The 13557-nt window shown below is 40.7% G+C and overlaps 2 protein-coding genes across 17 annotated transcripts in view; both read left to right on the forward strand.

The window, feature by feature from the left end:
* The window catches only part of slc37a1 (solute carrier family 37 member 1), a 34328-nt gene extending 28691 nt beyond the window's left edge, over positions 1-5637 (forward strand). For all 6 annotated transcript variants that reach the window (XM_040201522.2, XM_078091259.1, XM_040201523.2 and 3 more), the window contains 5 exons: positions 162-235; positions 326-404; positions 1811-1908; positions 2978-3042; positions 4283-5637. In XM_040201522.2, the coding sequence (XP_040057456.1) occupies positions 162-235; positions 326-404; positions 1811-1908; positions 2978-3042; positions 4283-4298 (332 nt within the window). In that variant the 3' untranslated portion in view covers positions 4299-5637. The remainder of the gene's footprint in view (positions 1-161; positions 236-325; positions 405-1810; positions 1909-2977; positions 3043-4282) is intronic.
* A 3925-nt stretch (positions 5638-9562) lies between these two features.
* pde9aa (phosphodiesterase 9aa) overlaps positions 9563-13557 on the forward strand; it is a 43186-nt gene continuing 39191 nt past the window's right edge. For 9 of the 11 annotated variants that reach the window (XM_078091265.1, XM_078091264.1, XM_078091267.1 and 6 more), the window contains exon 1: positions 9563-10012. In XM_078091265.1, the coding sequence (XP_077947391.1) occupies positions 9950-10012 (63 nt within the window). In that variant the 5' untranslated portion in view covers positions 9563-9949. Of the gene's footprint in view, positions 10013-12087; positions 12204-13557 lie in introns of those variants that run through there. The other 2 variants (XM_078091273.1, XM_078091272.1) reach the window with 2 other exon arrangements.

Consider the following 13557-nt stretch of genomic DNA (forward strand, 5'->3'; position numbering starts at 1 on the left):
TGCTTATCATAACATGCACGTCATCAGTGTCCGCAGGGTTTGCTTCAGACAGAAGTAGTACATAGACTTGATCGAGTTGCCACGCATGTTGAGCAGGAGTGCAAGGGTGTGAGGGGCTGTGGGTAATAGCAAGAAACGAGGTGGCTGGTGTGTTTCCTCAGGCATGCTGTTGGTGTGTGGAGGCCTCGTCAACGGGCCGTACTCGCTCATCACCACTGCCGTGTCTGCTGATCTGGTAACCATTTGGTTGTCTACAAAATGTTATTTAGGCAATCTTCGCAAGCACCCTTTCTCATTCCCTCTCTCCTTTGACCTTTGACCCTAGGGGACCCACAAGAGCCTGAAAGGCAATGCCAGAGCTTTGTCTACTGTCACTGCCATCATCGATGGCACAGGATCTGTAGGTCAGTACCATGGATCAGCAACAATACTGTATGACTTCTATCATGCAACAGGTCAAACATTTAACTTTAACCAATTAGACCAGCGATTCCCAAAGTGTGGGCCACGAAGGTACTGCAGGTGGGCCGCGAGAGGTCATTTACAATAAATACATTTTTTAATAAAAAGTTTTTTAATTTTCAATTTTTAAAAGTTTGAAATTAATATAAAAATATTTATGACGCGGCACATTAGTTATGTGAAACATTAGTTGATGAAGCACAAACAATTTAAACGGACAGATTAATAAAACAAAAAGGCTCTCGCTCGAAACGGCTGCTCTTGTCCGCCTGTCGTTGTTCAACAAACGGGGCGCCCTCTTGTGGTATTAAAGCAAATATACCGCACTCCAAGGCGCACTTAAAAGGCTTTAATTTCCTCAAAAAACGACAGTGCCTTATAATCCGGAGCACCTTTATATATATGGATCAATTGGTTAATCGGTTGATCTATACTGGTTGCACACGGCGCTCAAGGCGCTCTGCCAAACACGCCAAAGCTCGTCTACGACGGCGAGATGCTGAGCGGCGCTCAAGCGCGTGAGATATGGAGCTTGTTTCAGGGCGCGTCGGAGAAACAAAGCTGTCGTTCTTGCCGAGCACTTCATGAGATTAAAGAGCGAGAGACGGCGCCCTTTTCTCTACAGTAGCTGAACCATCTTAACGGGGAAAATAAGTTATTCTACAAGCAGCCGAAGATTTAAGGCGTGGATGGCGAGGGGGGCGGCGGGAGCGGACGCACCTCGCGGCATCGATAGGACCCTGAAAGCACCGTCTCCACCTTACTGTCAGAAAGAACAACAGCGAGCGCGTAGAAAACTCCTTTGAGCGCGAGCAGAGATTCTCCTCGCGAGCAACGAAGTTCACGTTAGGCAAGCGCAAATACCTCGCGGAGACAAACTTTTGCTCGCGGATGTTTGATTTTAGTTAAATTCTTAAGGTCATTTAATCATTGTTTTGATCAGAGTTAAAGGTTTGGGTGGGCCGCGAAAGATTTTCAGATTTCAAATTGGGCTGCGGCATTCTTGAGTTTGGAAACCGCTGAATTAGACTATATAAATGTTTCCAATGTACTACTGGTTACTTCCCTGCCCCATATGTAGCACTCTGTGTGCCAACAATTGGCTCCTCTCTGTAAAGACAGTGGCTCACTGTATTTTTCAGTGAAAGTGATTCAAACAGCAGTAAATGTGGCACAGCCGAGCTGATCCAGTATTCATTAGTGACGTGTTTTCAATGAAAATGAAATATTACTACTGTTATGTTTTAATGTCCATGTCCACATATCTTCTGTTATTTCTTTTATCAGTGTGTTCACCATGCCCCAGATATCTGTTTGTCATTAAAGTGTTGACCCCCCTGTGGTGCAGGTGCAGCACTGGGCCCTCTGCTGGCCGGGCTGCTGTCTGCAGGCGGCTGGGATCAGGTCTTCTACATGCTGATGACTGCTGACTTCTTTGCTCTGTGTGTGAGTGCTTTAAAAACTCTAAACTGCTTAATCAGGCTCAATATTACTGAATGCACACAAGTAGGGATTCTATCATTTATATTAAAATGACTCCCCACAAAATAATATTTATGATGCACATACAAATATGTCTGCTTATACATACATTTGATAGAAATCCGTAAATATATGAATTTAAAACGATTTAAAATGCTTATAAACAAACTGTTTTTAAATAAACAGCTTGCCATGTTTGACCATTACTGTATTTTCTGATGTTGATTGACATTTGTCCTAGCCAACCGGATGTCTCCTACATTTTCAAGCTGGGACACAGTGGAGCATTTAGCTGCTAAAGAGCGCTAAAAGGAGAAAGAATATAATATTTAATCTAATATATGATTATTAAACGTGTCACCTGGGCACAAACAAACTCCAAAGGTTATGATATATCTTTTGATATCTAATTTGTATGCATCTTTTGATACCAGCAGCACACAGCAGAGAAATTTGTATGTATACAGTGATCCCTCGCCACTTCGCGGTTCACTTATCGCGGATTCGCTATTTCGCGGATTTTCATAATGCATTTTTTATTTTTTTTGGTGCATTGTGCTCTGCATTCTGATTCGCTAAAAACTCACTCCCGCTTCTTGTACTTCCACCTGCTTCGATGCAATCGATGGTGGCATGTCGGTGTACAAGGATCTTTTTGCAAAGAAGAAAAAAGAGCGACAACAGCTGCCTATCACTATGTTCTTCTCCCGAACAAACACACCTGCACCGCGGGCTTCAGAAGAAGAGAAAACTGCAGAGCGCAGTCAGGATGCAGCGGCCCAGTCTGAAGAGCAGTGAAACGGCCTACACGCGAGTCACTGTATTTGTATACATGTAATAGTTGCTAATTGTAAAAAAAAAAAAGTTTTCTATTTCGCGGATTTCACTTATCGCGGGTCATTTTCGGAACGTAACCCCCGCGATAAACGAGGGATTACTGTATACGTAACTTTAAGACCAGCTGTAGTCAAATATATGAAGTAACGTGTGTGTGTGTGTGTGTGTGTGTGTGTGTGTGTGTGTGTGTGTGTAGCTTTTGCTTCGCCTTGTGTCAAAGGAGCTGACCTCCAGCCAGTCCCGTCCCACCTCGACTGTAGAGTAAGTCCAGTTCATGGTGTGACTTGTGTCTATTGGATGTTCTCACTGTCCTTTCATTCCCTTACTCTTTATTTCTCACCGATTGTGAATCCTTTAGCTTTCATATTCAAATTGTTTTCTTAAGTATTAGTATAGTATTACTAATGTTTTGGCAAAGTTGTAATTCGGCTCTGACAAAACTGAATAGTAATAGAATAACATAATAGAAGTTGCCATTGTGGATGCATTTCCGTGACTCTATGAACACTTACAGTACGTTATAGTTCTTCGTGTTCTCGCAGCAGCAGTTTTTCTGGATTTTTTTTTTTTCTATTAACATTATTGTTATTATTTTTAGTAGGAGACATGTGGGATTCAATGGAGGCAGTTGGGCTTTCCGACGTTCCAATCCAAATTCTAATCTGGCAGATCTGTTTTTCTGTATGTGGTAAAGAGTCCTTTTTGGATCTCACTTCCTAGAGATCTCCACTACTTGCCACGGACAGTTCATAATTCTGCTGATGCATCATTCATACATCGATAACTTGTATCACAGTATACATGTATATTACAGTACATGACAAATCTGCATGTGCCACTAGGTGGGGATTCACTCCAGCTTGATATTGTATTTTGCAGTGTTACTAATAAATACCGGGAACCAATTAGATCCCAGTGTTTCATTAATAATCCCAATGGATCATTGTGTATGTGGAAGGCTTCACAGAACATTGTATTGTATATAAAGCAAAGATTTAGTTTAGGGAGAAAGCTTGATCTCATTGTCGGTGTATCCTTAGTTCTTAAAAAGGTTATATAAGAAAACATGGAAGATGAACGTAAAACCTTAAAACACTACTAAGTTAAGCAAAGGCACATCTTAATGGTAGAAATGTGACTGCATGATGTAATAGTAGCCTTGCCAGTTGTATCAAATAACTATAAGCGTCCAGATTTATCTTATGTGAGGTTTGTATAGTTCCACTAAAAAGGGTGACAGCGTTTACAATCCTCCACGCTCCCACCAGCAGACATCAAATAAAAGAGTCTGTGTTTAGACTGCCCCCCTTATGTGCTCTGTATGACTGTTGAGTGCAGAACATCAAATCAACCAATGATCTGAAGCCAGAACACAACATCATGAGAATAAGTTTGATTTATATGCTCAATGGGAGAAAGAGTTATCTTAAAGCTTATTGCTGTCAACCTTAATGACACCCGACTGATCAATGTGCTGTTAATGTTTGTCTTTACTTCACAGGTTGAAGGAGCATTGAGCCCCTGGATCGCTCTCCCTCTGTAGGAGGGAACAGTGCACGCTGTGCCATGCCCTCCGTCCCTGAGGAGGAACAGCAGCAACAATCTCTGGAGGAGTCATCTGCACATAAATTAACTTTCTTTGCCTCTTTCTGAACTCTGCGCTGTTGACCTATTTCCTATTGCAGTTCTTTCCTATTGAGCTTGAGCACATTGCCAGAGATGGCCACACATGGGAATCCAGCCTTACTTTGACCAGTATACCAGAAGTGACAAACAGCAACTTCCATGACTGTGTCATTATAGAATCTAGTTATCCTCTTATCCTTCTCCTTGTAAACACTAAATTGTGACCTAACCATAACCGTTATGTTTGGACCAATTGGATTTCTACCAGATATATTATAGTTCTTGAAAATGTCTAATTTATATTGACTTTATTATAGTGGAGGCAGAAACCTTCAGCTGGACAAAAAGTTAATGTTAAAATGTTTAAGATTCACATTGAGTAGGTTCACCCTTAATAGAAGCACTTGTGGCATCCTGTGGTGCTTTTAGAATTCTCACAAGAAGCTCTGTTAAAATAACTAATTTAACTCTGTGAAAGCAGCACAAAGTGAGACCACTACAATGCTCCTTTGTGTGGAAGACTCATTTGCCTTACTGAACCAAAGATATTGTGGGTAAGATGTTAATGTACTTTCATTCATTTAAGTTATTGGTTTTGTGGCAGTTAGATTTTTCTCTGATTTTTGTAATGAAATGAAGGCACCAAATTTGTATTTTTTTATATAACACAGATGCAGATATTGATGTAGGTTTTTTTGTGGGTTGTGATCGAAATATATTAATATAAATTATTGTCAAACGTCAAATGAATATGTTATGCAGTGCAATGTTGATTACTTTGGTTTGTGTTTAAGTGAGTTCTTAATAGTGACTTTTTTTCTTCCAATTTATGATCCTTTCAGCATGAATAATTCTATCTATGGAAATCTGAACACTAAGCGACAAAGAGCTCACAGTGATTCCTTTTTTCACCCAAACATTTGATTAAGTTCTGCAAGTTTGCAAGTTTAAACTTGGATAGTTTACAGACGGTAAACCACTATCAAAGTAAACCCACCAAATCCAAAATGAATGTATTCATCCATTTTTCAATTGCTCCTAATGCCTTCCTCACAAGACCACATGTTGTGTATATTTATTTGGTGTCAATGGTAGGCGTAGTACTTGAAACATTTTGTGCCTTATTTCTTCTTTGACTTTTAGTCAGGCACTTGATTTTGTAAGGAAAAAACATTTCTAAATGTTTTGTTTTTCTTTGGGAATGAACAATAAACATATTTCTTTCCTTCACCCAACTGTTCCAGGGTTGTGTTTTTGATGGCTCTCTTTGCAGCGTTCTACGACAGGTCAGCTAAATCGGTCTAATGCATGGCATGGAGTGGCCTTAAGCTTCAGCTGCAGGTGGCAGGTGTCATCCAAAATAATAAGCTCAACAGACAGAAACCCACTCAGTGACACCGGCAGACAAGACGTACCTCGCACACGCAGGATTGGGAAAGGCGCGGTAACGGTAACTAAACAATGCTGAATTCCAAAATGTAACGTCTGCTTTTGCTTTTACCACCTAAAGGTTTCAGAAAAGAAATAAAAGTTCCAGGTCCAGTCCATTGAGAGCCCAAGTAGCTTGAAGGAACAGCTCAAAATTGAAAAAAATAACACAAGTGTTGGTAACAGTCTTGTTCATGCATCAAAAGACAAGGTTTAATTTGATCTTTTACTTCCATTGTGATGTGTACTGTATGTTTATGTTGTCATTGGTACCATGGCCCGTAGTGCCACCAAAGCCTGAATTCATCTTATCTGGTTTTGAAAAACACAAATTTAGAGATGAGAAGTAGGATATATATCTTTGTCATACTTCTTCAGAAATGAAAACCGGTTAAAGAGATGAAAATGAAATGAAGGAGCAACACTGTCGGTGTAAAGCCAGGTATTTGGCTTTGGAGCTTGGAACAGACTCAACAAGCTGCTGAAGAAGGTCGGCTCCACTATTGGCTGCCAACAGGAGCATCCAGAACAGGTGGTGGAGAGGAGGACACCTAAAGAACTATCCACAAACTATCCACTGTCCATATTGGATAACCTGGACCACCCTCCTCACCCTCTACTGCAGGGACATGGAGCACCTTCTCCAACAGGATGATGCAGCTCCGCTGTCACAAGGACAGATACAAGAAAACATTCCAGGCAACTGCAATAACACTAATTTCCTCAGGCTTAATCCTTGTTGAATTGAACAATTACTCAATAACCACGGCAGTACTGTTTAAATTTAATGTAACAGCAATAACCACTGCACTACTGTTTAGATTTAATGCAACTATCACAACTCAGACAGAGACCCAAACGCAGATACGAGGAATAAGGTTTAATGAAGAGGAATTCGGGCAGGCAGTGTCGTTGTCGGAGGCAGGCAGGGGTCAGTACACGGGGATCTCAAGAATCGACTGGAAACTACGGGGATATAACGCTGGTAAGACCTGGTGAAACACACAAGACGAACTGGCAACAAGAACAGGGAGAAGACACAGGTTATATGCCCAAAGGATAATTGACAAACAGGGAACACCTGGTGTGGGAGGAGACAGGTGAAAACAGGTGAACACAGGTGAACACAATTAGGGCGTGACAGCAATACCTTTTCCACTCCACTGTACATGCTTCTATTTCACCACTATTTCACTAATTGTATTTTGTGCACTTTCTTTTCTATTTAATTCAAAATTTTAATTTCATGCTTTTCTGTATTGTTTGTATATACATTATGCATTTTTTATTCCATATGGAATACTGTTTGCCATACGTTATAACCTTAACGGCTGCTGCTTCTGGGGATGCTAATGCTATTTAACCATATGTACAAGTTATCTGCTAATGTTGGCTATACAGGTTTTACATGTACAAGTGAGTTCAATTCAATTCCATTTCAATTAATTTTATTTTGTATAGCCCAAAATTGCAAATTACAAATTTTCCTTAGAGGGCTTTACAGTTTGTACACATGCGACATCCTCTGTCCCGAAAACCATCAGGTCGGCACAGGGAAAACTGAAAAACGCTTCTATGGGGAAAAGGGAACGAAACCTTAGAGAGAACGAGGAGGAGGATCCCTCTCCCGGGATGGTCAGACTACAATGGATGTCATGTGCACAGAATGAGCAATGTAAAAGATTTGAGTGCCACAAGGTATGCCAGCACATTTGATCTACTAAAAGAATACTGGCAGGTGCCCTTGTGCAAAGGACACATTTGTCAGCTTTTATCACTCAATCTGGGCTGTATTCCTATAAGTGATGGCATCGGCTTATCAACAACTAGATACAACGTTAGGCAACTCCTCGCAGGTGGGAAACTCTTTTCCATCCATGAGGGCTATTGTAACGATTCCAACTGGATGCTAACCCGTCAGGAACCTTTTGTATTAGCTTTAGCTTTTGTGGCAGTGACTTAATATTTCTAGACCTTTTAAATGGACCATGGCGTGCAGAAAGTCGGAATGTTCTTAATCAATCAGGAATGGTATATGAAAGGGTTAAAAGGTATGTCGTCTGTCGTTGTGCTGAATCAGTTTCCTGTCTGATTTCTCTCTTGTATATCTCCAGTCCAGAGAGGGCTTACAGTCTACACCCATGCAAAATCCTCTGTCCCAAGAAACCCTCACATTGGCACAAGAAAAACTCCCCCAAAAAAGAAGGAACCTTAGGGAGAACGTCAGAGGAGGGATCCATGCACCAGGATGGACACACTACAATGTCATGTGTACAGAATGATCAATGTAAAAGATGTACAATGCATTCAATTCCTACAACAGAAATTATTCAAATATTGAGAGCAGATAACCAGGTGAACAGCTGGACCACTGCTGGGACAACCACCATCCACAGAAGCCTGGGGAGGGAAAGCACAAGACCAGAAAGAGGCAAAGTCTGTAATGTTAGTCTATAATGACATTGATGACTATAATATAAATTGAAAATGTACCTGAACCTCACCTGAGTCTATACATTAATAGTGATTAACCTCATAGTATTTTATGTATACACGTAATATAGTAATACTGTAAGATAGGTGACATCATTTGTGATTAACGTCATAGTATTTCATATCTATGATACAGTGATCAATCAACCTTGCCCACAAATCTAACCAGCTTCTGATCTGCATCTGATGCCTAATTTTTGGTTCTGTTGAAGCACTTTATTTGTTGCACTTTTTTGTTTGATGCAATGTGTGGTGGGAGACCTTGAATAATGAAAAATGTTTCTCCCAAATTAATCTTGTGTAATTTTCTGCTGAACATAAATCGGCTCTTAAGAATACAATTATTCTTTTCATTAGGTTTAGGTTTCAGTTAACGATTAGTTGGGTATCATTGTAATCATGGGGTAGAGAGGGTGCCGGGAACAGCAAGGTTGGTGGTTCAAACCCCGGCCTCTCCGTGTCCCTGGGCAAGACACTTAACCTCTAATTGCTCCCTGGTCAAAGATGTAAAAATGCAATGTAATTCGCGCAGGAAATAACATCTACTTAAACCAAATGTCCTGGGGGTGAACCGTCATGTCTTTGCTTCACAGAATGTAACCAATGTTGTCCGTCTCCAGGCCGCCCCTATCAACCACCAGATTGTAGGGCACAACGTGGCTACAACGGCAAATTAATTCCAATTCCCTGATATTTGAGTCACCATTGGCAGGGTGGCAGCACACACGTGTGGGGCTGCGCGCCCGGCAAAATTTTGGTCACCACCGACAAAATCTCACTCCAAGGCTTTTTGAAAAGTTGGCAGCTCTGCGAACATGTTCGGCCGTGTGTTCTGCCACAAATAAATTGAGTATCTTTAAGTCATCATTAATCCGTGCTCCACATATAATTACCAATGTCCATTTGCTTGATTGCATCACATGTTTTGGTCACAGGCACCACACAGTATAAGACTCCATCTCGATGCACACAAACTGTCTGCTTTCCATCCGCCTGTGCTCATTAGCAGGCATCTAAATACATTTGAATGGTATTTAGATGCCTGCTAATGAGTGTTCATGTCTAGGAACTGCATGTCGCAACTGCCCCGCTGTTTCCCTCAACATTACCAAAATCACCAAAACCTGCATTATGGTTCCATCAATCGGATTGTTACTTTTACTCTAAGAAACTAAACCAGCCAATCCAGCGTGAGGAGACTGGGGGGCGACACTCCAACTTGTCTCTGATTGGCGGAGATGGAGACTGCGCTGCACTAGCCATCGTGCACAAAAACCAACTCATAGACGTTGTGTCATGGACCCTTGACAACTCTGCAGTGTGTGTATTTTCTGTGTGTGTGTGTGTGTGTGTGTGTGTGTGTGTGTGTGTGTGTGTGTGTGTGGCACCGTGTCTGTAGGTGAGCGCGAGGTGCGAAGGTCTGTAATGAATGAAGTAGGCGTGCACGCGCGTCGTCGCGCTTTATGAGATGCTGCAGATAGTGACGCACAGAGACCGGAAGACATAGTTGGACAACTACTTTGTATCGAACGAGCAAACAGGGATGTTGTGAGAGCGTGGACTCCATTCCGCCAGCATCGGGCACAGCGGACCACCAACACCGGGAAGAAGAGAGGGGGCCATGGGCTCCGCTTCGTCCTCTTACCGGGTCATTCACCTGGACGTGGACGGCAGGATTCAAAAGGTACGACACATAGACCCGTTAGTAAAAAAAAAGGAAAGGAGAAAACACAAGCAGCGTTTAACCTACAAAGCCCACTTTTTATTCATAAAAATCAAACTAAATGAGCAGCATTCAGTGGAGAAGCTGAGGGAATCTGGTTGGTTGAAGGGATTTCTGTCACCGACACGCTCCTCTAGAACCTAAATCCCCAAAGCATATAGGGCTATAGATCTAAAATTGATTGGATGATTTACATTAATATCAATAATTATCTATAATTACCGATGCAGCATGGCTATTTGCTATTGAATGTTTTGATTTTGTTATACACATTTATAATTGATACTAAAGAAACTTTATGTCACCCATCATTGAGTTCCATAATAAGTCTTGTGGATTATAATGCCCCTGTGAAGTATCACTAACTAAGACCTATTAGTATCACACAAGTAGCCCAGCAGGTCAAATCTATACATTTACATATACATATATATATCTGTATGGGTAAAGCTAACATCGTATTACGTCGTTTTAATTGTAATATTGAGGGCCAGAGTGTAGACATGTTACTGTGATGTTTTAACATGTGTATGCACATTGGGCAGCTTGCAAGTCCATACTATAGAAATCAGATGTAGTGAGTCTTGGTTTGTTTGCAGAACATCTTGGACCCAACTAACTAAAAGACAAATGTCCATATGAAACAATTGAATGAATCTGTGATGTCACAGGGAGATGTAAGGCTGGCTTCAGTTGATAATCACAGGGAGCTCCAGTTGGCTTTCATTATTTTGTGCTCCGTATTATTAATGGTGGATTGAGTTGATTATGCACACACGCTGGTACACCCTTTAGTCTAAATGTCATGGCGGTTTATCACAGTTAATGTAATGCTACTGAGCACGTTATTGGCTATAAATAGACATAAGTAGAAACCACAGTTCTGATGATGTGTCTGAATCATCACCATTAACTAACAAGCTAACCGTTGTCCTCTTCTGTGTGTGTGTGTGTGTGTGTGTGTGTGAGATGCAGAGAGAAATAGATAATCTCCGGTATGAAGAGCGCTGAGCTGTGAGGTTGAAGAATAACAGGCTTCTACACTCAAGCCATTAACCTTTTCCTCCAACATGAAAGTCCCCTACTGAAGCTATAGCGTATTGTTTTACACCAGCCTCCTCTGCTTTTGGATGTTAATGGTTTCATAATGAATTGTGCAAATATTGAAGGAATTACACAGACATTTGGCCACAAGTCAGCTGCAATAAAACCAAACATAAGCAAACTACACTGAGTTGTATCTGCTAAAGTAGAGTAGAGTGAACTTTATTGTCCCTGAGGGGACATTTGTCTTGGGCACATTGATAAAAAAATAAGATAACATGCCACTGATAGGTTCTATGTTACTGCTTGTAGTTTAGTGTTGTGCAGATTCAGCAAGACTGGGAAACAACGGTGAACTAAAAGCATCATTATGTGACGCTGTATCGGAACTGAACTAATGTCCTCTTTGCTCGATAAAGCCTTTGAACGGACTACATTCTTTCATCCATACATTTTCTCTACCTGTTTTTTCAGGCGAGGGTCCACAGTTCAGTTGAAAGGAAAATCTAAATAACTCTCCACCTCAGCCACAAAAACATCCAATCAACATCCAACCAATCCCACTGGGAGGTCCACATTTAATCTTGAACCATGTCCGGCTCAGTACAATACAACATATGAATCACCGCCCTAATAGGAAACATCATTACTTAACTACCTAGTCAGTACATGGTGATTTGAGTCAAATTGTGCACTTAGACCACAAGAAACAGCAGCTCATAAAAGGCCATATATTGATGTTGTAAAATACTTCACTGGCAGTGTTTATTCTTTACGGAGCACATATGTGCTGCAACAATGTAGTTTAACTAAGCGACAGGGAGGTGGGAGGATTGGCTCTTTTAAGCACCTGTGCTTTAAGCATCAGACACGTTTGTCTCTTAAAGAAAGAGAGAGAGAGAGAACCGATTCCCTATTGGACATCTTACAGTACATACAGCCATGTTACGTGCTATAGAGGCCAATCAGGTCATCTTTGTCTGGATTTGTTTTTTGAATGTTCTGTTTTGTGTGTGTGTGTGTTTGCTGCAGCTCTGTGGATGTATTTAATGCCTCACAACCAGCCAAATCTTCTCTACACACGTAGTTGGTATCGAGCGGTTTCTTGGTGAGATCAATGGTCACTTGTCGTTTAGGTTCAACAAGCTGTGAAAAGGACTTCTAAGATTCGTATTTATAGTTAATGATAATTGACTATTGTATCAGCATAGCGTTATCAGCATTGATTTGGCCAGGAAAGGATTTAACATTGGTAAGGAAATTAATATAGACAGGGCAGTCGAGTGTGCATAATAGCCTCAATTGAACTCATATTTAAATTAGTTTGAAATTACAAAGCTGTTGCATATTTAGCTCCTTGTATTACAAAGCCCCGTTCTTACTACATTGTGAGCTCTGCCCCTTTCCTTACCATCATGTTGACTGTGTTTTTTCTCTTCTTGGTGTCTCATGTGCTTCTTCAGGCTAACCAGATTCTGGTTAGTTGGGTGATTAGGTTGAATGCTGCAGCTGGTTTGTGGTGTGAGATCATCAGGGAACGATTATGATAACGGGGTTTGTTATTGATATTGGTTGCAGCTCAGTAAGCTCCAGCTACAAACATGTAGAGGACTTTAAATCCATGTAGACGTCTTGAGAGCAGAATATATTTTAGAGTGCTACTCTTCAATTTCCAGAAAGCTTCACCAAATTATTCTTTCTGGTGATAAGTTTGGAAAATATCTGACTTATTTCTCGCCACAAAGTCATGGCTAAAATATATAATGCAGCACCATCAGCTGTTGAGACACAGTACACGACAGGCAGACAGGTAGGAACCGAAATCCTTCAACTGTTACTTTAACTTACTCACCAATATGGTATTTCTCTCTTCCAAATAATCCAGTAAGAGTAGTGTAAGAGTAGCATTCAGGAATGGAAGTAAAGCAGGCCGGTCCTTAGCACATGGCCATGTTCCAATGATGAAATCCATTGTTGGGATATGGCCTGAAGGATACCCTCTTGTTAACATTTGAATTCTGAGTAAACAAGATTGATTAAAAACAGCAAAGGAATATAAGTAGACTAAAGTGAAGCATGGTATTGTGGCAATCCATCGAATATCCCTTTCCTGCTCCGAAATATTGTTGTCAGCTTCTATTTATTGACCTTTGTACAATGAGAATCAACAATATAAATGTCAAAATAATAGCAGCAAGTGTAATGGATCAAAGATAGTATTTGTGTTCCTGAAGCACTGCTGTCAGTTATCTGACCTGCACAGTATCTTGTCTCTTCCACCTGGTATACATATACATACATATATTAGTTGAAAAGGTGTCTGAATGCTAAGTGTGCTATATAATATATATATATATATATATATATATATATATATATAAAAACCTGAAAACAATGACTTAAAATTCTGATGATTTAAGTGTAAGAAAACAAAATGAGATTACAAGTCCTAATAAGCAGAC

Source organism: Gasterosteus aculeatus, chromosome 16 (genome assembly GCF_964276395.1).
Source record: "Gasterosteus aculeatus chromosome 16, fGasAcu3.hap1.1, whole genome shotgun sequence".
NCBI lineage: Eukaryota > Metazoa > Chordata > Actinopteri > Perciformes > Gasterosteidae > Gasterosteus > Gasterosteus aculeatus.